Source organism: Euprymna scolopes, chromosome 23 (assembly GCF_053919585.1).
Source record: "Euprymna scolopes isolate OS-2025 chromosome 23, ASM5391958v1, whole genome shotgun sequence".
NCBI lineage: Eukaryota > Metazoa > Mollusca > Cephalopoda > Sepiida > Sepiolidae > Euprymna > Euprymna scolopes.
The window spans coordinates 10,268,231-10,293,930 of record NC_136504.1 but is presented as its reverse complement, the minus strand read 5'-3'; the positions used below and the strand labels follow the sequence as shown (position 1 = coordinate 10,293,930).

The 25,700-nt window shown below is 33.2% G+C and overlaps 1 protein-coding gene across 2 annotated transcripts in view; it reads left to right on the top strand.

Moving 5' to 3' along the window:
• LOC145245744 (uncharacterized) overlaps positions 1-23,846 on the top strand; it is a 73,811-nt gene extending 49,965 nt beyond the window's left edge. For both annotated transcript variants that reach the window (XM_080107342.1, XM_080107341.1), the window contains 4 exons: positions 4,716-4,781; positions 7,047-7,097; positions 12,012-12,063; positions 23,696-23,846. In XM_080107342.1, coding sequence (XP_079963468.1) covers positions 4,716-4,781; positions 7,047-7,097; positions 12,012-12,063; positions 23,696-23,699 — 173 coding nt within the window. In that variant the 3' untranslated portion in view covers positions 23,700-23,846. The remainder of the gene's footprint in view (positions 1-4,715; positions 4,782-7,046; positions 7,098-12,011; positions 12,064-23,695) is intronic.
• The last annotated feature ends 1,854 nt before the right edge of the window (positions 23,847-25,700 follow it).

Genomic DNA, 25,700 nt, shown 5'->3' with positions numbered 1-25,700 from the left:
TGGGCTGGACGACGAAGAAAGAATGGGGTTGTGAGGAGGGAGATGAGAAGAACAAACGAGGTAGGGAGAAAGAGAGGGATAGAAGTTATGGTTTTTGTCTTAGGTAATGTCGGGTAACCCTGCTAGTTGTGTATGCTTTATATACATTTTTTTAATATAAAATTAAAGAAACGAACTCTGTAAGAGTTTCGGGAATAAACTGGGAACACACCGCAACATTAACAAAGAACTGAAAGTCATCAAAATACGCTGGTTTTCGTGAAAGATTTGATTTGCAATCAGTCACTGTAGAGAAGAATGAAGCGATAGGCCCCACCCCACAAAACTTTCTCAACAGGCTTGTTTTATCAATGAGTACGATCGTGAACTGACTTGGCTTTATGAGCGTCTCTCCATCGCCATTATTTGTGAAAACCCTTTGAAACTGCGGTAGTGTGATATGCATTGATTAGCATATTAATGAGGCTTCGCCCCCAAAAAAGACGATGTACAAAGACTAAATTCGACAGAGAAGGGCTGTCGAGTTATTGGAACTGAATTGAACAGGTCGGAATTTAGAATGGCGTACAAACGCTGCCAAGAATCTTATTTTTTTTTTTAACAAGCTATTTTGTCATGAAACATAAAGTCGATGCGCCTGAGACGAAATTGGAAATTGTGAACATTAAAAGTGTCAAGAAAGGAAAAGATTGAACGAGTCGAGTGGAACTTTTTAAATTGAAAGCGTCGAGAAATGGAATACTGAAATGTGATTCGAGTCGGACTTTTTTCTAATCATCGCCGAGAATTACAATGACCTTTTTTTCTTTTTTTTTTCTTTTTTTTTTTTTTTTTTTTTTTTTGAGAAACTAGTAAAGTCCAACGGTGTTTGAAAGACTAGCAGTGTCTGGCGGTGTTTGAAGTTCATGTGATTGCCGATCTTGGCACAGGGTTATGAGATGATCTTTTAGGATCATAGGGGGATATAGATTGATATGCATTGATTTGCTTATTAATGAGGCTTCGCCTCCAAAAAGACAATATAAAAAGACTAAAGTCGAGAGGGCAGGACAGTCAGTTCTTGGAACTGAATTGAACAGGTTGGAATTTAGAATATCGTGCGAACGCTGACAAGCATCTGTTTTATATATATATATATATATATATATATATATATATATATATATATATATATATATATATATATATATATATATATATATAACAAACCTGTTAAGCCAGCAAGATATCAAATAAAACTTCTTCATATTTGCATATTGGTTTTGAAAAAAGACTTTCTATTAATTATTATTTACTGGTATTTATTGAATAAATGTTATTATAGGCTTAAGAATAAACATTCAGTTAAAAATGGCCCATATAAAAAAAAATTAAATGTGTTCAAATGAAAATGAAAAAGGTCAATACTAAATTAGAAAGGTTCAACTTCAAATTAAAAACGCTGAACAATAAATTAAAAAAGCTTTGCACTAAATTAGAGAGGCTCAATTCAAAATTAAAAATATTCAGCATCAAATTTTAAGAGCTTAGCATTAAAATTAGGCTCATTTCTAAATTATACAGGCTTAGAACTACATTCAAAAGAGCTCAACACTAAATCAGAAAGGTTCAATTCAAAATTTAAAAGACTCAGCATCAAATTTTAAAATCTCAGCACTTAACTAGGTTCAATTCTAAATTATTAGGTTGACAAAAAAATTATTGTGGAATTTTTAATTTTGATTTCAATTGGTGTATTTTCAAATGAGTTTACGTAATATCTTGACTTTACCATTTTAAAGAGCTTTTTCGCTCTATCTAATCGTTTAGATTTCAACCGTTTAAAAGAATTATGTTTTCTTTTCAGAACGTTGAATACAAGTTGTGAAAAAGCAAATTCGCACAATTTTCTTATTTGGATTCAAGCTAGGCTGAAAAGCTGCTGAAACAGCTTGCAATATCAACGAAGCGTTTGGCCCAGTAACACTACTGAACGCACAGCACAATGGTGGTTCAAGAAATTTCGTGGCGGCGACCAGAGTCTTGAAGGAGATGAGCATAGTGGTCAGTCATCAGATGCTGACACGATCAATTAAGAGCCTTAGTCGAAGCCAATCCATGCACAACTGTTCGAGAACTTGCTTCTGAATTAGACGTAACGTATACGATGATTTCCAACTATTTGAGAGAGATTATAAAGATAAAATGACTTTATAAATAAGTGCTCCACGAATTGCTGACTGCTCGGTGGTCTGCAATCGGTCTCATTCATTACAGTGGTTTTTGAATGCAGACGAAACAATTATGGTGGAGAAGTATTGTCATCAAATGGATGAAATGCATCAGAAACTTCGACAACAACACCCAACATTAGTCAACAGAAAAGACCCAATTCTCCTCAACAACAATGCCCGGCCACACGTTGCTAAACCGAGCCTGCAAAAGTTGAATGAATTAGGTTACGAAACTCTGCTTCATCGCCATACTTCTCAAACCTTTCATCTACCAACTACTAATTTTTCAAGCATCTTGACAGCTTTTTGCATGAGAAATACTTCAAAAGCTCAAGCGATATCAAAAACGCCTTCAGTGACTTCATCGCCACCAGAACACAAGATTTTTACGCTACAGAAGAAACGTTGCAGGCCTTTCCCTACTCTATCATTATTTTCATGGCAAGTGCTCATCTGAGTGTCAATCTAAGGTCCACCTGCCAAACTTTCACAAAAAGCACTCGTCTTTCCACAACCACTATCAAAAATTTACCCTACTCACTATCTGTGCCTAAATCTAAATGCAAATTTCATGAACAAAACTTCTTTTTCAGAACTTCCCACCTGTTGAACTCTATTCAGTTGACCTGCTTTCCTGTTGACTACAATATGGTTGTCTTCACGTCTAATGTAAACAAGTTTGTTTGTAGCTGTCCTCTTAAATAATCAAGTTGTACTCAAATCCCGCCACTAACAATCACTGCACTGTTGCATCAGTAACCACCGTACATTCATTATTCTTGAGTGGCCCTTCATGTCTTCATAATTGGTTACTTCCTTGTAAAAAAAATCTGCTTCCGCTTTGTGTGTCTTTGAGACATGTGTTCATACAACAATTTCCCACTTATTCACACAAAATTCGTTTGCATTATTGCATGCTGCAAGATCTTTCAAGCTGCACCGGTTGTGCAGTAGAGAGCACACATTCGTAAATGGTTGCTCAGTTTTGTAGTTCCATCTGGTCATAGTAATAGTATCGTATAGATTAGACCTCTATACCATTATTTTTAGCCAGTCTGAGAAATTGTCTTCAGGTAGATGGGCTGTCGCGTAGCCTCCTTGCAGTCAGGTGACTGGACAGTGTAGGATCAGTTAGTCTGTGGGGCTTCCTTGCACTTTGGGCAGATTGGGGAGTCTATTTGTGTCCACCTGTGTTTGTTAACTACAATTTTTTTTTTTTACACGGTGGTCACCACTTATCAAGGCCCGGAAGCCACTCAGGGATAAGGGTTAAATCCTGCAGTGTTTTGTTATGATCCGATCTGCGGCTACCCACTGCTTCCTACTATTTGTAGCAAAACCTGGGAGGCACAAAGTTGGATCTTCAATAATGTCCCCTCCTTTGGCAGTAGTGTTTTTCCATTCCTCCTTCTATGTCTCAACTGGTTATAGCAACTTTAGATCGCTCCATTCCTGTTTTCAGGCGGTTGAATGTTTTCCACTGGAGTCAGGATGCTTCTGAGCCAGGATGAGGGGGCATCAGAAGGAGAGATTCCCATGTCAGTAAGAGAGGGACATTCTCTAGCTGTCTGGTACATAGTTGTAGTTTTGTCTCTTCCTGAGATATTACTAGGGGTTTGACATGGCTGAAAAAGCTTTTCCTATAACTGTTCCCAAAGATTTTACGCAATCATTGTTAAGCTCCTTAACTTTGTACTTTTGAAGGTGTCCTATTTTGTACAACTACTGGATAAATGATTTCCAAATTGTGTTAGATAATGAAAGTCTTGTGGTAGACAGGAGGGGTTGGGTCTTGAAATGAGTCTGTGTAAAAATATGCATTCAAGTGGATAAAAATGAAGTTGTAATATAGAAAAGGAAAAGCCCCCCTTTTGTAATAGTTGAAGAGATAAACTGGAACAATTTTGGTTATAGGCAAAATTTTCTAGTCTTTCTGACTTCCGGTTTCTGCTGGATTAGACATAGTCAGGTGAACAAGAAAACCATTATTAGCATGGAGAAAGGCGGGGGGGGGGTCCCACGTTATCTGAAAAGAAGGTAATCATTAATCAAAAAAGATTATACATTACTTGTCGCCGGTGTCTCTACTCCGGAATAGAAGCCGGAAGTTCGAAAGAGCAGAAAATCTTGACTATAATCACAATTTTTTGTCTAATGTATCATGATAATAAATAAAAAAAAAAAACAAGCGACTTTGTTTCTGCTCCCCTTGTAGAGTTTCTGAAACGAGAAAGAAGATTTTCTGATTATCATTAAAGTTATAGAACAAGTTGTTAAGAAAAACTTAATGACTTCATCTTCTCAACTGAATGAGCAGGAATAAAACAGGAAGTAGTTGTGCACGAAATGCATGCATAACCGGAAGTCTTAAAACGTTATTTATGCCAGCAACGTTGACGTTCAAGTAAGAAGAAAACTTTTGATATTTTGCACTAATTTAACGTTGCAATTAAAATTATACAAAGTCTGTACAGCAATGCATGTGTCTTTTTCTCTTTGTAGCCATTTGTCCTCCAGGTGGAGATCCGTGGATGTGCAACTATATATGTTCCAGTCCTGCCTGCTTATGTAAGAAATGTGTTTAATCTTATGCATTTACTAGTGTACGGGACGATTAACCAGAATCAGGAATCGAAAAAATAGGAACATTCGGTTACATTCAAATAAAACTTCAATTTAAGTGGTTTTTGAAAAAATGACAAATGTGGACTTTGATTTTAGCGCCACTATATATATATATATATATATATATATATATATATATATATATATATATATATATATGATTGTTGAGCTGGATTAAATCCGACGATATGAAATAAAATGGAGGTGGAAGGACCTGAATACTCAACGTTTCGCCCGATTTATGCGGGCTTCCCTCTTGAAGAAGCCCGCATAAATCAGGCGAAACGTTGAGTATTCAGGTCCTTCCACCTCCATTTTATTTCATATATATATATATATATATATATACATATACATATACATATATATATATATATATATATATATATATATATATAGCTACATTCCAAAATCCAAATATTTGTTTTTCATACAAAACAGCTCCTCCAACACATGTCAATTTCGGTGCATGCATGCATACAGAAACGGATCTGTAAAGAATGTGCTGAAATTTTAACAGGCTGGAGAAGCTGTTTTGTGTGAAAAATAAAAATCTGGATCTTGAAATGTAATTATACTGTTATTCTTATATATATATATATATATATATATATATATATATATATATATATATATATATATATATATTGGCCATTCAGAATTAGAATTATTTGGTCAAATTGATAGATTAGAGTTATCTTCCTTGGATTCTGGGAATTCATCAAAATTAACAAATACAATAAAATTGAATTATTCAATAAATTTCATTTTTACTTGTAATTATTTAGACATGACACTACTTAGTTTTCATGTCACAATAAGGAACATATCCAAAAATTACGAAAAACGATAAGACAGAAAATTAATTATTAATGAAAACAGTTTTCAAAAACAGTTAGCAAAAATTAAACTAAATTCGTCAAAGATTTTCAAAGTTTTCAGAAAATATTTACCTCTTTTTTATTACGATTTGAACTCTCCAGTTTCTTTTTTTTCTTCTTTTTTTTTTTTTTGCAAAACTCAGTTTTTGCTAATTATCTTTGAAAACTATTTTCACAAATAATTAATGTTTTACTTCATCATTTTTCCTAATTTTTGGATATGTTCATCACTGTGACGTGACAAATAAGTAGATACCATCGGTAAATAAATGTTACAAAAGGCAAGAGAGAATACTCTTCTACCTACCTGGATAAGTTTTTGATGTTTTAACTTATTTCAAAATTTTTATTTTCGTTTTTTTTTTCTGAGATGGGTATAATTTCGCTATTATGTCGAAGAAAAATCCATCAGAGCATGGAAGATGCGAATATATCATGTAAGGGAGATAATCATTTACTTAAGTATAGTGTCACTATGCGATTGATTCAATTAAGTTAATCCTCTCCTACAAAATTCCGAATCATAAGAAATATTTATTTTATGAGATGCTAAATTACAATCTCTTCAGAACCAGAAAAATTTATTTGACACAAGTCCAATATTCAACCTATTCAAAAAAAATAAAAAATAACAAAATCGAAAAAAAATCTTCATGATGTACGTACCTGTCACAGAACAAAAATTTCATCTTCCAAAAATCATGTAAATTGATTTTTTTTTAAACTAAAAAAATCAAATTTTATGAAGAAGAGAGAACGGTATGTTTCACTCAGCCATATCCATAATTCATCATCAGTTATCTCCCCTTTCTCGACCTCTGCAAAAATAGAGATCAAAATCAGCCTTGTAATGACTACAGCTTACTATTAATCATTAAAAATCCTAAACAAATGATTTTCTATATATATTTAAAAAAAAAAAATACTTGATCAATTTACGTTCCATGACGGATACGTACATCATAAAGATTTTTCTGTGATTTTGTTTTTTGAATACTTTAACATAAGCAGTTACTATTTAGGGTCGTGTCTAACAGGGGGTTGTGACGAGTTGAGCAGCAAGATGTCTGTTCACGTTACATTTAAACTTGTGCAGATTAGTAGAAGTGATTAAGTTGAAATTTTGAACCTGCATCATTTACATTTATTTTTCAAATTCTTGTCCAAATTGTGGTGTCTTATAAGTCGATGCATTTCATAAACTGTCAAAATTGTAAATATGAGCTGTCTATGTGTTTCAAATTATCCGTGAGTGTGGCCGACCTTCACAGACATTTTGTTTGTATAACATGTTTATTTCTGCATTATCCGGTTCTAACTTTTTCAGTGGGTCGGTGTCCAGTCCTATGCAGAAGACAAGGGTGCTCCTGCCCAACATGTAAGTATTTAAAAGAATTGTGTTCTTAAAGATATGTTTGGTAGAACCAAGCGTTTAGAGATCAAAATGGTATTTCAATCTTAAATACTTTTTTTTTTTTGCGTGTGTGGAAATCGCTCCAGACAAAACAGGAAGCTACTTCATGCAAGGACCTACCAAGTGTTGTATTGTTGGCATCATAAAAGGGGACTGTTGTATGATCGTCTAAATGTTGCTGTCTTTTTGTGATATATTCATATCTAATTGTTCATATGCGGTTGTGTGTGTGTGTGTGTGTGTGTGTGTGTGTGTGTGTGTGTGTGTGTGTGTGTGTGTGTGTGTGTGTGTGTGTGTGATACATGTATTTTGAACATACCTTAACTTCATGCGTCGTTGATCTTGTCCAGCTAGAATTCATCTTGTTCTTGGAGAAGAGACTGGAAACCTGTTTTGGACGAATATTCATTCACTCCAAGACGATGATTGGTTTTTTATAGTTTTTATTCACCTTCCAGTTGTTGATCGCAGAAGAATGGAAAGTGAATGTCTTTGCTTGCGTGGTTCTTTCAAGGTCTTATTTTCACACACGTCAGCGTCCCCCCCAGGGAAGGGGAGGGGACGACCTGTTAAGCCGTCTGTTCTCCTCTACGTCCAAACCCAAACTCACCGACTCCAGCTAACCTGATCATGTGACTCACACGCAGATCCGATCAGCTGACCCTCACTTCCGGTAAAACGTGTTTACAATATAATTTACCATATTTCTTTCTTATGTTCGACCTATTTCCTAACACCAAGAACATAAGATGATTATCAAAAAAACAGAAAATGTCTATCGACATTAATCATGAAAAGGCCAAGGCTGTAGGTAGGAGTGAAATATTTAGCAGGAAGAGAGTTCCACCAGCCAAAAGTTCCTTGAAAGAAGCCACTGAAATAAGGAGCTCTATTATAATAAGACATAAAAACAACGAGTTGATGGAGACCACTAGATCAAATTTCATACTCCCATGGAACTTCCTCCAAAGGAATATATTCACAAACCATCCTCAGTTGCATGATATCCTCTTTAGGAGAGATGACAACGTTAGGTTTTTGCAACTCTTGCAGAGAGATATCAACGTCCTCCTACATCTAGCGCCTGGAATTCCCAAATCGGTCACCCATTTTAGTAATAACCAAGCTTAACGTTGCTTAACTGCGGTGATCTAATGAGAACCAGTGTGTAAACATGATTAAAAAGCTACTTGAATACGAAGCTGTATTACAAACGACTCCCTGGAAGACCTCATCAGTTTTGCCCTGTATTTAAGAATTCAGGTGATAAGTCATCTCCCTCTCAGTACAGACCAATAAGTCTCCTGTGTGTTATGAGTAAGTTGCTGGAATCCATATTAAATAGAGAAATAGTCAACCACCTCAGCAGGAATAACCTCCTTAGTGACACACAATATGGTTTCCGCTCTGCAAGATCTACTGCAGATGTGCTGACGGTTATATCCCACAGGATTAGTGAATCTCTTGACAAAGGCTTCCTTTCTAGGGCAATTGCTCTTGACATATCAAAGGCCTTCGACAAGGTACGGCATAAGGGTCTACTTCATAAGATTTCCAGCTACGGTATAACTGGAAATGTTTTCTCAATCATTAAATCATTTCTCTCCGATAGACTCATAAGAGTAGTGGTAGATGGACAAAAATCGGAGACCTGCAATATAAATGCTGGAGTCCCTCAGGGGTCAATCCTAGGCCCAACTCTCTTCCTGATCTACATCAATGACCTCCCTAAACACATACTTAAATCATTCGTTGACATCTATGCTGATGACACGACCATCTACAGCAACACATCAAAGGCTGTAAATGACAAAGTTCTCTCTGATTCTCTCTCCTCTGATCTCGAGTGCGTGGTTCAGTGGGGGAAGATGTGGCTGGTTACCTTTGATGCATCCAAAACCAAACTCCTATCCTTACATCATCAACGCTCTGATCCCCATCTGGCATCAATTGTGATGGATGGCTCTCGTCTGGGTGAGGCCCCGTGTTTTGACAAGCTTTTGTGTTTGACCTTTACTCCTGATCTGAAATGGAACACGTACATCAAGTCTGTTGCCAAGGTCGCTGGAAAGATGGTGGGATCCTTCTACCGCTCCAGAAGATATTTCACTACTGATGCAATTCTCTATCTATATAAAAGCCAAGTACGTCCAAGGATGGAATACTGTTGCCATATCTGGGCAGGAGCTGCTAAAAACAGCCTATCCTGCCTTGACAGAGTACAAAATAGACTTCGTGGCTTAGTGGGTGATGCCCTTTTCTCTACCCTGCAACCTCTCTCCCACAGAAGAGACGTTGCGAGCCTATCCTTGTTTTATTGTTATTTCCATGGCAGGTGCTCCTCTGAACTCCAATCTCTGGTCCTCCCTCGCCAATCTTTCACGAAAAACACCCGTCTAGCTGAATCCACTGTGAAAAATTTCCCCCACTCTATATATGTGCCTAAATCAAAACGCGGATTCCATGAACAAAACTTCTTTCTTAGAACTGCACGCCTGTGGAACTCTGTTCCGTCTGCCTGCTTCCCACCGGACTACAACTTGGATGTCTTCAAGTCCAATGTTAACAAATTCCTAATGAACCGCCGCCTTAAGTAAACACTTCATCAAATCTCCACACTAACGTAATGTACTTGCAATAACCCTTATCCCCGAGTGGCTTCCGGGCCTTGATAAGTGGTGATCACTGTGTAAAAAAAAAAAAAAAAAAAAGTATCAAAACAACAAGCTGATGGAGACCATTAGACCAACGAGTCAAACGCGCTGGAACAAAGGAAGCAGGAAATAGACAATTCTGAAGGAGATATGTCATAATAGTATTTATAAAAAAGACTGAGACTAGCAACATCACGTCTGTGAGAGAAAGATGTTGCAGAGAAAAAAAGGGTGGAGTCAATCAAATTATATATACAATGATTATTACAAAGACAGGAGATGTTTATTAGCCTTAATCTTGAAAATACCAAGGTTATAGTTAGGAGGAACACAGTCAGCAGAAAAAGAGTCCCACAAGCCTGCAGTTCTTGGAAACAAGCCACTGGAATAAGAAGCTGTATTACAATGAGGTATCAAAACGTCCAATTGTTGAAGACCACTAGACCAACGAGTCAAACGAGCTGGAACAAAGGAAGCAGGGATCAAACAATTCTGAAAAACACATGGTATCATGTTATTTGTAGAAAAGACTGAGACTAGCAACATCACGGATTCACAATATTGTCCAAATATGACAACAATACTCCATACATTAGAGTTGTAGCGATTAAAGCGATTTTAAGAGAATCAAAAATATTAACAGATTTAATATATGAACCCCGAGAAAGATTTGATAAGAAAAAAAGACCAAGAAGTTTAAAGTCGATTTCTCATCAAGAGCAGAGCAATCTATAAGAATCGCAGGAAGAAAAGGGACACACCTACGATTGAAAGACAATAATTGAGTCTTAACAGGATTAAACAGAAACACGCCATGCTTACTCCAATCCCAACTCAACTCGATCAACTGCATATTTTAACTGATCGAAGAAATATGGGCGAAAAGCAATACCAGACTATAGTATCATCATCATAAATGCTTAATGGTCAATCATCAACCATGATGACGTCACATGCATGGCATGAGAAGGCTGAAACAAGCCATTTCTTACTCCAATCCATAATAGAACCCAAATCAATTTCTAGATCAACTTCATATTTTAAAGGATCCGAGAAAGATGGAGGAGAAACAATGGTAGTAATTCTTCAAAACATACAAATCTCGTACACAAATGACGTCAATTCTCGAATGCTACGTTCCATAAACACAATCTTTTTTTTATACCGAAATCGAAAATATTACTGAAAGTTCCACAGTTATCACGAGCGCTTTTGATTCGACTGCGAATCATCTTCAGATAGAATTCATGGAGTTGATGGCATGAAAGTGAATAGGAGCGAAATTGGAAAGTAGAAAAATGGGAAGTAAAAAACACAATTGTTTCGAGTGATGGATGGATAAAAGTATATATATATATATATATTGATTGATTGAGATTGTCGGACTGACTTCCTCATCTTGGTTGTTATTGTCACAACGTTTCGGCTGTTTTGCCCTCTGGCCTTCATGAGGTGTTTTGTATCGAACTGGGGAACCGTTTGTTAGGAGTATCGAACCCAACCCTTTATTATTATTACGGGGGGTACCGTGTTCAGATTCCAGCTAGGCTCTGGAACATAGTTACTGATTCTCTGTTTTGAATGTTACTTTTTCACTGCCTTCGTTCAGGATTGAACTCAGCACTTTTGGTTAACTGTAAACTTTGATACAACGTCTAGGACCACTCGGCCACATGTCACTAGGACAATTCTTAGTTGGTTTTTTGTTAATGTTACACCTATGTTGTTATTCAAGGTTTTCTCTCTCTATCAGAGGTGTCCAAATTGCATTCAGCTCTATGCTTGGTTTGCTCAGTAGGTTGTTATGTCCGAGCATGTGAGCTGTTTCTTTAAGTTTTCTCACTTTCCAGTGGGTCTCTCTCTGTTTATTATTTTTACTTCATCCCATAGGGGGCGATGGTCCCCCCTCTCCATCCAGACATGGTTGGCTATGCCCGATTTTTCTGTCTCCCCTTTAGTTACCGCTTTTCGGTGTTCTTCCACCCTTACTTTAAGGGGGCGGCATGTTTCACCCTTGTAAACCTTTCTGCAACTGCATGGGATGGAGTATATGCAGTTTTTGGTCATGTTCTCCTCCATATATATATATATATATATATATATATATATATATATATATATATATATATATATATATATATATACAGAGAGAGGTAGAGAGATAAAGAGAGAGAGAGAGAGAGAGAGAGATAACATATCTAAATAACTTTTTTTTCTTTTGCAGCCCAGCTGTGTTGCCTTAACAAACAATGCAGCTATGAATGCACGACACCTAGGTAAGCATCATCGTTTTTTAGTGTTTGATAAAATCTATAATCATTTCTTGATTCATTCATTAGCAGATTAAATCAATTTAAATATTAAATCATTAACAGATTAAATCAATTTAAATATTAAATCATTAGCAGATTAAATCAATTCAAATATTAAATCATTAGCAGATTAAATCAATTTAAATATTAAATCATTAACAGATTGAATCAATTTAAATATTAAATCATTAGCAGATTAAATCAATTTAAATATTAAATCATTAACAGATTAAATCAATTTAAATATTAAATCATTAACAGATTAAATCAATTTAAATATTAAATCATTAGCAGATTGAATCAATTTAAATATTAAATCATTAGCAGATAAAATCAATTTAAATATTAAATCATTAGCAGATTAAATCAATTTAAATATTAAATCATTAGCAGATTAAATCAATTTAAATATTAAATCATTAACAGATTAAATCAATTTAAATATTAAATAATTAACAGATTAAATCAATTTAAATATTAAATCATTAACAGATTAAATCAATTTAAATATTAAATCATTAGCAGATTAAATCAATTTAAATATTAAATCATTAACAGATTAAATCAATTTAAATATTAAATCATTAGCAGATTAAATCAATTTAAATATTAAATCATTAGCAGATTAAATCAATTTAAATATTAAATCATTAACAGATTAAATCAATTTAAATATTAAATCATTAACAGACTAAATCAATTTAGATATTAAATCATTAACAGACCAAATCAATTTAAATATTAAATCATTAACAGATTGAATCAATTTAAATATTAAATCATTAGCAGATTAAATCAATTTAAATATTAAATCATTAACAGATTAAATCAATTTAAATATTAAATCATTAACAGATTAAATCAATTTTAATATTAAATCATTAGCAGATTAAATCAATTTAAATATTAAATCATTAGCAGATTAAATCAATTTAAATATTAAATCATTAACAGATTAAATCAATTTAAATATTAAATCATTAACAGATTAAATCAATTTAAATATTAAATCATTAGCAGATTAAATCAATTTAAATATTAAATCATTAACAGATTAAATCAATTTAAATATTAAATCATTAACAGATTAAATCAATTTAAATATTAAATCATTAGCAGATTAAATCAATTTAAATATTAAATCATTAACAGATTAAATCAATTTAAATATTAAATCATTAACAGATTAAATCAATTTAAATATTAAATCATTAACAGATTAAATCAATTTAAATATTAAATCATTAGCAGATTAAATCAATTTAAATATTAAATCATTAACAGATTAAATCAATTTAAATATTAAATCATTAACAGATTAAATCAATTTAAATATTAAATCATTAGCAGATTGAATCAATTTAAATATTAAATCATTAACAGATTGAATCAATTTAAATATTAAATCATTAGCAGATTAAATCAATTTAAATATTAAATCATTAACAGATTGAATCAATTTAAATATTAAATCATTAACAGATTAAATCAATTTAAATATTTAATCATTAACAGATTGAATCAATTTAAATATTAAATCATTAGCAGATTAAATCAATTTAAATATTAAATCATTAACAGATTAAATCAATTTAAATATTAAATCATTAGCAGATTAAATCAATTTAAATATTAAATCATTAACAGATTAAATCAATTTAAATATTAAATCATTAGCAGATTAAATCAATTTAAATATTAAATCATTAGCAGATTAAATCAATTTAAATATTAAATCATTAACAGATTAAATCAATTTAAATATTAAATCATTAACAGATTAAATCAATTTAAATATTAAATCATTAACAGATTGAATCAATTTAAATATTAAATCATTAGCAGATTGAATTAATTTAAATATTAAATCATTAGCAGATTAAATCAATTTAAATATTAAATCATTAGCAGATTGAATCAATTTAAATATTAAATCATTAGCAGATTAAATCAATTTAAATCTTAAATCATTAACAGATTGAATCTTTTAAATATTAAATCATTAGCAGATTGAATCAATTTAAATATTAAATCATTAGCAGATTGAATCAATTTAAATATTAAATCATTAGCAGATTAAATCAATTTAAATATTAAATCATTAACAGATTGAATCAATTTAAATATTAAATCATTAGCAGATTGAATCAATTTTAATATTAAATCATTAGCAGATTAAATCAATTTAAATATTAAATCATTAACAGATTGAATCAATTTAAATATTAAATCATTAGCAGATTAAATCAATTTAAATATTAAATCATTAGCAGATTGAATCAATTTAAATATTAATTCATTAACAGATTAAATCAATTTAAATATTAAATCATTAACAGATTGAATCAATTTAAATATTAAATCATTAACAGATTGAATCAATTTAAATATTAAATCATTAGCAGATTAAATCAATTTAAATATTAAATCATTAGCAGATTAAATCAATTTAAATATTAAATCATTAACAGATTAAATCAATTTAAATATTAAATCATTAGCAGATTAAATCAATTTAAATATTAAATCATTAGCAGATTAAATCAATTTAAATATTAAATCATTAGCAGATAAAATCAATTTAAATATTAAATCATTAGCAGATTAAATCAATTTAAATATTAAATCATTAACAGATTGAATCAATTTAAATATTAAATCATTAACAGATTAAATCAATTTAAATATTAAATCATTAACAGATTAAATCAATTTAAATATTAAATCATTAACAGATTAAATCAATTTAAATATTAAATCATTAACAGATTAAATCAATTTAAATATTAAATCATTAGCAGATTAAATCAATTTAAATATTAAATCATTAGCAGATTAAATCAATTTAAATATTAAATCATTAACAGATTAAATCAATTTAAATATTAAATCATTAACAGATTAAATCAATTTAAATATTAAATCATTAGCAGATTGAATCAATTTAAATATTAAATCATTAGCAGATTGAATCAATTTAAATATTAAATCATTAACAGATTGAATCAAATTAAATATTAAATCATTAGCAGATTAAATCAATTTAAATATTAAATCATTAACAGATTGAATCAATTTAAATATTAAATCATTAACAGATTAAATCAATTTAAATATTAAATCATTAACAGATTAAATCAATTTAAATATTAAATCATTAGCAGATTGAATCAATTTAAATATTAAATCATTAACAGATTAAATCAATTTAAATATTAAATCATTAGCAGATTAAATCAATTTAAATATTAAATCATTAACAGATTAAATCAATTTAAATATTAAATCATTAGCAGATAAAATCAATTTAAATATTAAATCATTAGCAGATTAAATCAATTTAAATATTAAATCATTAACAGATTAAATCAATTTAAATATTAAATCATTAGCAGATTAAATCAATTTAAATATTAAATCATTAACAGACTAAATCAATTTAAATATTAAATCATTAACAGACTAAATCAATTTAAATATTAAATCATTAACAGACTAAATCTATTTAAATATTAAATCATTAACAGATTGAATCAATTTAAATATTAAATCATTAGCAGATTAAATCAATTTAAATATTAAATCATTAACAGATTAAATCAATTTAAATATTAAATCATTAACAGATTGAATCAATTTAAATATTAAATCATTAGCAGATTAAATCAATTTAAATATTAAATCATTAACAGATTAAATCAATTTAAATATTAAATCATTAACAGATTGAATCAATTTAAATATTAAATCATTAGCAGATTAAATCAATTTAAATATTAAATCATTAGCAGATTAAATCAATTTAAATATTAAATCATTAACAGATTGAATCAATTTAAATATTAAATCATTAGCAGATTAAATCAATTTAAATATTAAATCATTAACAGATTGAATCAATTTAAATATTAAATCATTAGCAGATTAAATCAATTTAAATATTAAATCATTAGCAGATTAAATCAATTTAAATATTAAATCATTAGCAGATTAAATCAATTTAAATATTAAATCATTAGCAGATAAAATCAATTTAAATAAAAATGAAAAAAACAAAAACTTTCGCCTTGGTTCAGGTTTCGAGTTTCTTCTTTAATTACAATCATTAAAAAACAAAGCTTTTTCACATTTTTAAATCCAGCAGTCACACACGTTAACTTAATCGAGCCATTGTTTGTTGTAATAACACGTCATAGGAAAATAGGTGTTAGTCAATTCAGCGACCCCGCCTATGATTTCTTGTCGGATTCATTTCCATATTGCTTTAAAATATAACTAGCAAGGTGACCCGACATCGTCCGAGAGTGAATGATCATCAAAGAATGTTTCACACTCCCATATTTTTATTGTTATCGAAATCGATGAAACGGCCCATTTTTCAATCAAATCGATTGATTGCCTGCTCTTATTGGGGATCATCGTTGTGCATCTTAAGAAAGCTTCACATGACTCTCGTAATAACTAAATTCACAATATATTGTAGTCTAAATTGCACTGTAGAGAATCTACTGTTGATTTTATAAAAGTATTTTTTATATATAATGGCTTGCATTAAAGTTTAAAATGCAAAAGTCAAGTAATATGGTTTAATTGTGCTCTAAACAGAAACATTCATTTCGAACACGCCCTTGTCAAAGCAATCTCCGGTAGGGGCGCCTCAGGCGATAATCAATTAACTTGCCCCACCAGGAAGCCCGGTGGCAAGGCCTGGGAGGGTGGACCTCCTAGGTAGTACCCAAGCGGTGTACCTCAGCCCGACAGGTGCTGGACCGGTTCCCGAACCCTCACCTGTCGGGCTGAGTGTCAAGAATGGATCCTTGACGAGAACGACTACCCTGTCTTCCTGCAGCCGAAGTCGCTAGGAGAAACACCCTCCACCACGAGTGATGGGGGTATATATTTAATTGCTGCCCACATCAGCAAAATGTGGCACAAGGCCGGAAAGTGGGAACCCCACAGGCTCCTCTAAAGAAGGGGCTCATCTGCAATTTTAAAAATTGCCTAAGTAACCCTGTCGGCATTCCCCGGTCGGGGCGCCTAAGGCAGCAAGCAATAAACTTGCCCCACCGGAAAGCCCGGTGGCAACGCCTGGGAGGGTAGACCTCCTAGGTATTACCCAGGCGGCGTACCTCAGTTCAACAGGTGCTGGGCCGGTTCCCGGCCCCTCACCTGTTTGGCTGAGTGTCAAGTGACGAATCCTTGACGTGTACTACCCTATCTCCCTGCAGCCGAAGCCGCTAAGAGACCTTCCCCATCAGACAAGTGATGGGGGTATTTATTTAAATGCTGCCCACATCAGCATTATTTGGCACAAGGCCTGGAAAGTGGGATACCCGCAGGCTCCCCTAAAGGAGGGGCACTCCTGCAATTTTAAAAATTGCCTGAGTAACCCCGTCGGCATTCCCCGGTCGGGGCGCCTCAGGCAGCAAGCAATAAACTTGCCCCACCGGAAAGCCCGGTGGCAAGGCCTGGGAGGGTGGACCTCCTAGGTATTACCCAGGCGGTGTACCTCAGTCCAACAGGTGCTGGGCCGGTTCCCGGCCCCTCGCCTGTTGGGCTGAGTGTCAAGTGACGAATCCTTGACTGGTACTACCCTGTCTCCCTGCAGCCGAAGCCGCTAGGAGACACATCCCATCATAAGAGGTTTATAATGGGGGTATGACACCAATGATTTCGACGATCGTTTTTATAACCACACATTATAATACCCAACCAATGAAAAGCTTCCAAAATTACTATAAAAATTGTCGAATTTTGGATTCAATCAGTTCGCCGTTGGCTACGTCACGGACCGCATTTGATTCTTTGCCGCCATCTTTGTTACTGGCTATTACTTTACACTCAGTATCGGGACTGCGCTGCTTCTCCACCGCCATCTTAGTTCGACATAATGTCTCAACACTTTACAAATATATTAAAAAAATATGTAAACAATATATTAAAAAACATGTAAATAATATATTAAAAAAATATGTAAAAAATACATCGAAAAAATATGTAAATAATTTATTGAAAAAATATGTAAATAAACTTATTTATTTAAACCAAAATATTTGTGAAAAATTCATAAAAGTAAATAAACATACTAAAAAATATTTAAATAATTTATTGAAAAAATATCTAAATAAACTTATTTATTAGAAAAAAAAAATCAGTTCATGAATATTCTTATTTATTATATTTAAAGACAATATTGAAATGAAACAAACAAGAAATCGTGGAATGTAATTGGGTGGGGTCGCCAAATTGACTAATACTATCTATTTTCTATGACGTGTCATGACGTAGACTACAAGCAATGATTTGAGTAAGTTAAAATGCATGATCGCCACGGAAATTCATAAAACAATATTAAATTATTGACACTTTTATAGATTTTTTTCGAATACAATATCTATTTTTCTTTTAATGTTTTTTTTTTTTTTTACTCAAACAAGAAATATCGTCACTGAACCGTTAAACGGCTACGTTAATAAGAGCCAAATTTATAGGGGAGGGGCAGCTTGGGCTGAAAGTTGTATAGCAATGTGTTTGTTCACATTACATTTAAATATCTGCTTGTTGGTATAGTCTGAGAAACAGAGAGCAGAAAGGAAACTCAAAAGGTAAGTGACCCAAGTCCGAAGCTACGAGAGCAAAGAATCTTCTGGTATCTGAGGACTTCTACAGTGAAGAGGTGGAATGTTGCTGCTCATCTTTAAATATGAAACATTTTAACATAGATATTAACAATATATTAAAATATTCTGCTTATTCCTTCTTTAGTATGTACGTAACGCTTTCGAAAAGAAAGCTACATCAAAGGGAGGTAACTCATATTTTTGTCCAGGGTTGCTAGATTGGTCTTTTTAAAGCCAAATTTGGTAAATGTGGCCATTTTTTTTAAACAGTTTGCCCTTTAAAAATTGTATTTGGCCTTTTTCAATTTTTATTTTTAATGAATTTTTTATAAAAATATTGTCTTTGTTTCCATACAGTTCTAGGAGGTCAACTCAGACTATACCAACAAGCAAGGATTGAATACTGTTGCCATATCTGGACAGGAGCTGCTGAAACAGCCTATCCTGCCTTGACAGAGTACAAAATAGACTTCGTGGCTTAGTGGGGGATGCCCTTTTCTCTACCCTGCAACCTCTCTCCCACAGAAGAGACGTTGCGAGCCTATCCTTGTTTTATCGTTATTTCCATGGCAAGTGCTCGTCTGAACTCCAATCTCTGGTCCCCCTCGCCAATCTTTCACGAAAAACACCCGTCTAGCTGAATCCACTGTGAAAAATTTCCCCCACTCTATATCTGTGCCTAAATCAAAACGTGGATTCCATGAACAAAGCTTCTTTCTTAGAACTGCACGCCTGTGAAACTCTGTTCCGTCTGCCTGCTTCCCACCGGACTACAACTTGGATGTCTTCAAGTCTAATGTTAACAAATTCCTAATGAACCGCCCCCTTAAGTAAACACTTCATCAAATCTCCACACTTACGTAATGTACTTGCAATAACCCTTATCCCTGAGTGGCTTCCGGGCCTTGATAAGTGGTGATCACTGTGTAAAAAAAAAAAAAAAAAACTCTCCAAAGCTTTTTGGAGAAGGAGTTAATTTATTGCTAATCACTTGAGGTATCCCTACCAGAAAATGCCAATGAGGCAGCGCAAGCATTCTTTTTACAGGCAAGAATGATCTCCCCCTTGGACTATGACTTTTTAAATTCCATTTTCCGACCCTTGTGTCACATCATCCCGTCGTAAAAGGGAGATAAATATTATCAAGGGAGATTGGACATTTTATTTCCTCTCTTAATAGTTTTCATTTCTGGGGCAGTAAATATTATTGTCTTGTATTTTGGAATGTAAATATGAATGCCTTAAAATATTAGGGTGCTTATTTACAATGAAATTTATTCATGAAAACAAAAAATACAGAAAAATCTTTATGATGTACGTACTGATCACGGGAGGAAGATGTCATATTCCAAAAAATCACGTAAATTGATCAAGTAGTTTTTTTTTTTAATTGAAAAAAATCAAATTTTACGTTTTTAGTGATTAAAAAGTTTTAATCTGATATATAAACGGCTATATGTCTGTCTGTCGGTCTGTCTATCTGTCTGTCTCCATATTTTCAAACTCTATCTCCTAGGAAATAAAAAGTTGCAGAGCCGCGCTCCATCCATCCATAGCCTTGAGCCACTGAAATGGCATAGGCCATCTACAACTTTGTAGATGCTGAGTTCTTTTTATGGGATGAGGGTGCTGGCCTCACGGCCAACCTTCCCAGAAGGTGCATACAGGGCCTAGCCTTCCCAAATGGTCACCCATCTGGTACTGGCCAGGCTCAACGTTGCTTAACTTCGGTGATCTGGCGAGAACGTGATTGTACTATACTGCAGAGCGACGCCAGGGGCCTCAAATGATTGGATTTTTTTTTTACGAGCCGTTGTTTTATAGGTCTTTAGTCGGTTAAAATTGTTTTTAAAGGTCAAAATTGAAAAAATCGTTAAACATTTTGTACATTCATCTTAATTTATTTTTAATTTATTCATTTTTTTTTTAATTAATTTATATGCATATCCAGTTGGTACAGTGGTGACGTCACCAGATTTGAATGCTACAGTTTCGGTTTTGATTCTAGCGGACGGCATCTCAATATTATTTTTTTTTACTTTTGAAATCACAAGTCTGTAATAACATATACGAAATCTTGACAAATTAAAATATCGTATTTAAGCGTATTTTACGCCTGGGCAAAGCCAGTGTAGGGGTTCAGAAGTTTAAGTGAAATTAAATTTCCTCGCTCCAAACAAAATAAAAAAAAAGGAATGAAACAAAACGACACCTCCTTCTGATTTAAATGCTCCGCATTTATTTTTTAACAAAAACAATAAGGTGATTACACAAAAGTCCAATTGGTGAGAGTTCTTTCGAAGTCATTATGATTAAAATGTTAGGTGAAAGTCCTTCATGGAATTAATGAGTTTTGAAGGTTAAAGTCCTGTGTGAAAATAATAAGATTCATTTAAAGTTTGTGTTTATCTGGTGAAGTTCGCCTTACTTAAAAAGTCCCATGAGGAAAATAATTCGAGAAGAGAGTGATTTGGTGTTATTAATTTAGAAGATGTGTGTAATGAATGCGTGTGTGATTAGTGATTTTGAGTGTCCGCGTGGCGTATGTATGGCGGTGTTGGCGGTATTGGCAGTGACACGGGAGGCACGTTGTGTCGTCTAAGCGAGCTGAGAGGGAAAAAGCTGAAATCTTTCCGTAGACGACTGGTTTATACATTTTGGGCTCCAGAACACGATTGCTACTGCTGATATTTTGGTTTTTGGAAAAGCGTTAAAAAGACAATCTTCTTAATTTTCTCATTGGTTACTTGTGTCACGTGATGGTGCTTTCAACTACGTCCGACAAAAATATGTTCATTTTACTTTTGTTGTTTGAGAAAAGTGTGTGGGCGTATTTGAAATTGTGCCGTTGCTGACAAAACATTTTCTTTTTGCAAAATGAGCGGGGAAAATTGAAATGAATAAAGGTTCGTTTATTTGCGCACGAGTGTGTGTATGTGTGTGTGTGTGAGTGAGAGAGAGAGAGAGAGAGAGAGAGAGAGAGAGAGAGAGAGAGAGAGAGTGTGTGACTGCACACCAGGCATCCCCATTCTGTTAGTTATTTTAAATATAAACAAAATTTCCGTAGCCGAATTGAATTGTCGCCCTTGAATTTTAAGACAAAATGGCGGCTCCCGGACCCGTCCTTTTTCTTCATAAAATTTGATTTTATTAGTTACAAAAAACTACTTGATCAAGTTACATGACATGTTCGTTCCGTAACGATTGTGTACACCATAAAGATTTTTCTCTATTTTTTTTGTTTTTTATAATTGTAATTCTAAATATGCACCAATATTAGATTTCAAAAGAAAAAAAGACAAAAACTTTAGCGACATTATATGAATAAATATTAACTTACTAGCGGAAGGGGACGTCCGGCTTTGCCTGTGCGTAAAATACGCTTAAATATGATATTTTAATTTGTCCGGATTTCGTATATATTATTATAGAGTTGTGATTTCAAAAGTAAAAAAATTAGTATTTAGGTGCCAACAGCTAGAATCGAAACCGAAACTGTAGCAGTGAAAGCTGGTGATGTTACCACTGTAGCATATGGACTGATTAAAAATTAAAAATAAACTAAGATGAATGTACAAAATGTTTAACGATTTTTTCAATTTTAACCCATTTTTGACCCCTTAAAAACAATTTTAACGAGCTTAAGACCCATGAAAAAAACTGCCTGTAAAAAATTCCAATCATTTGAGGCTCCTAACGCCGCTCTGAGACTATTAGTTTCGGAGGAGATAGAGTTTGAAAATATGGAGACAGACAGACAGACCGACACAGACAGACATATAGCCGTTTATATATTAGATTTTGAATTAAATTTATTGACATCTAGAAAAGTCCGTGATTTTAAATAGGAGTGACGTTTGTTTGTTTTTTTTATTCGACTCAAACAAGACACACTATACCTATATAAAGAATCTAGCCATATTCTTTAATTCCATTATATATATATATATATATATATATATATATATATATATATATATATATATATATATATATATAGGAAGGAAGGGAAATTAAAATTTTGTAAATTAGGATTTACATTTATTATTTAACACAAGGGATACAGGTTGAAAATTTCCCTATTCCATGAAGTTTCAAAGAATGGCACTCAGAGGGAAAATGATTAGCAAATAATATTTATAGGCTGGCTATAATTTGGCTGGTTAACACATAGATTGAAAACATCCAAATTTGAGAGGAGCCATTTAAAAAAAAGTTTATATATATATATTACTTTTTTTAATTTTATATATATATATATATATATATATATATATATATATATATAATATCAGAATCCCCTATACACTATATATATATCAAAAGGATATTCAACAATGAAGTTTATGCATCAAAAAGAAAGATAAAAAAATGTAGTAAAATCTAAAAATAGATCGGTTCGTTGGTTGGTTTTGTTTTACGGCATATCAACACTTTTCAGGTTATTTAATGCCGAATCCAGTAATTTTGAAGAAAAAATTTTTAATAGAAGTTTTTTTTTTTCAAGTCGGTTTCTATTTAACCCATAGTTGGGACCCTAACAGGTACTACCATTGAGGATCAGAGTGGACCTGGGAGCAATGGTAATTAAGGGTTGGCTCCACGCTCCCCAACGCCCGCAAGCTGGGGCCTCACCATCGGATATAGTTTAAGGTCATATCCAGGACCGGTTGGATGGTAATCGAAAATCCAATGCTGTAATCAGTATTGTAAATGTAGAAAAATTCATCTGTAAAGTTGAGAAAAATTCATTAAAATTTTATTTGATACATAAGCTATGCCTCTGAAAAATGCAAGAAAATTTGATTGAGGATAGAAATGCTATCATTTGGTCAAAAGTCGTGAGAAAGGGAAATTCGACTTACCATGCTCTCCTTCCATCTCTAAGAAGTCATAAGTTGTTTTTTTTTTTGGGGGAATCAAACTGTATTGTTGTGGCCATATATGAATATGACGTATTCTTCTTTTTATTGCAGTTAAAGTTTGACTCTCCTTCATTGAAACAGATGCGCCATATTGAAAAACCGAAACACGGACGACGGAAGTGTCACATATTTTTTGTTATTTATAAGAAAAATTATATCGTTTCATATTTCGCAATAAATCATGAGAAACGTTTTGCCTTCATATCTTTGTTTTACAATTTACTATTAGATAAAGGGAGTGAAAATCAGAGTGCTTCGAACTGATGTCCTTATGCCAGACTAGAGAGTGCATTATGTACTTTGATCGCAACATGGTGTAGTTTAGACAATGTGATACTATCAACGCCCCCACCCCCAGAGTGTTAGGAATTTTTTAGAAAGAATGTAAAAAAATATAACAAAAAAAAAGAGGAAATATATTTAGAGTTATTTACGGGCACTTTGAAGAATGAGACATTGCAACAGTTAGCAACGTTTTACGGACAGACTTGAGTTTGCTTCACATCTCTTGTCAACACACCTCCAGCTAGATAAATAATTATATAGACAGATAGCTGGGTAGATAGATAGATAGATCGAGCGATACATACAGAGATAATTAGACAAACACATACACTGCGCATCAAATTATTAACGAGTTTACATTTTTTTTTAATATTTAAGGAACGAGTGAATAAAAATCCATGAAACTTCGAGGAAGTGCTTACAATAATATTCATCTACTCCAGTCAGAAAATAAAAGTATTTAAAGCAATATTAGCGAAACTATGGCAGAAGACAGGAATATCTGTTGCTTTCAGTGTGTCAAGTCATTAACGAGGTTGAGAAAAAAAAAACAAAATATACCCATAACTTGTTTATTGAAATAATATTCAAACATTAAATGAACTAGGAAAAATGCTTAGAACACAATAACTACATAGCAATTTCTACGTTGACATAATTAGTAGGGCATATGCGATCCTTTTTTATGAATGATTTGTAAAAGACGTTGGTCCACAGAATTAGTCAATTTGTGATTTCGTCAACAGTTATTCCTCGCGATACCTCTTGGAGAGCATCCCACAACTCATCTTTGCTCTTAAATTGGCGTCCACTTGCATAGAGGCGTCGCTTCATGATACTCCGAAGGTTCTCAATTGGGCTCAAATCTGGTGAATTCGCAGTCCACTTCATCTTCCGTTGTCCAGAGAACCCAAGTTGTTGCAAATACTCTTTGCGTTGTTTGCTTCATGCGAGGAAGCATTATCTTGCATAAAAATAATGGTTCTTCTGAACGTCAACCTTTGCTTCTTCAGCCATGGTTCAAAGTGCTCCTTCAGAAAAGCTATGTAAGCATTTGACGTCATTTTTACGACTTCTGGGACTCTCCGTGGGCCAACTAAAGTACCTCCGATAATCCTAGCCCAAATCATTATCCCATCCATCACCACCTTGTTGGCGTCTTAAAAACTGATGACGATGTCGTCCCTCTAGGACCCATCCCTTGCTCCAGCGATCTGGGTCATCAAGAGTGACACGCACTTCATTCGTGAACAAAACATTCTGTTTTCATGTTGTCCTCTGCCCATTTACATCGGGTTTGTATGTGATATTGCTTTAATGGAGGCTTTGTCACAGACTTAGCAGACATTGCCACTTCTTTCAGAAGGCGACATCGTGTACTTTTTTAGACATTCTTAAATCAATCTTGGTCAAAGACTTCTCGACTTGTCTGTCCTGCCTGAGTCCTTAACAACTTCACGTTAAATTTGGAGTAGAGTACGACGTGTAACCACTCTAGATTTACCTTTATAAGCTCCCCTACGTACCATTGCAGGGTCCTTGAGAAAGTTCTTCGCAATTTAATGGTACTTTCCGATATTTCGAGGGTAGTTTTACCTTTTGATAGCTGTTCTGTAATCGTACTCTTTTCAGAACTACTCAAACAACCTTTACGACCCATTTTACTGACACAACAAACTGCTTTGTTAATAATTTGACACACCTCAAATACCGTGGACTCAGCAATTACGAAAGCAAGTTGTTTACATTGTAAAAAGATTCCACAGTACGC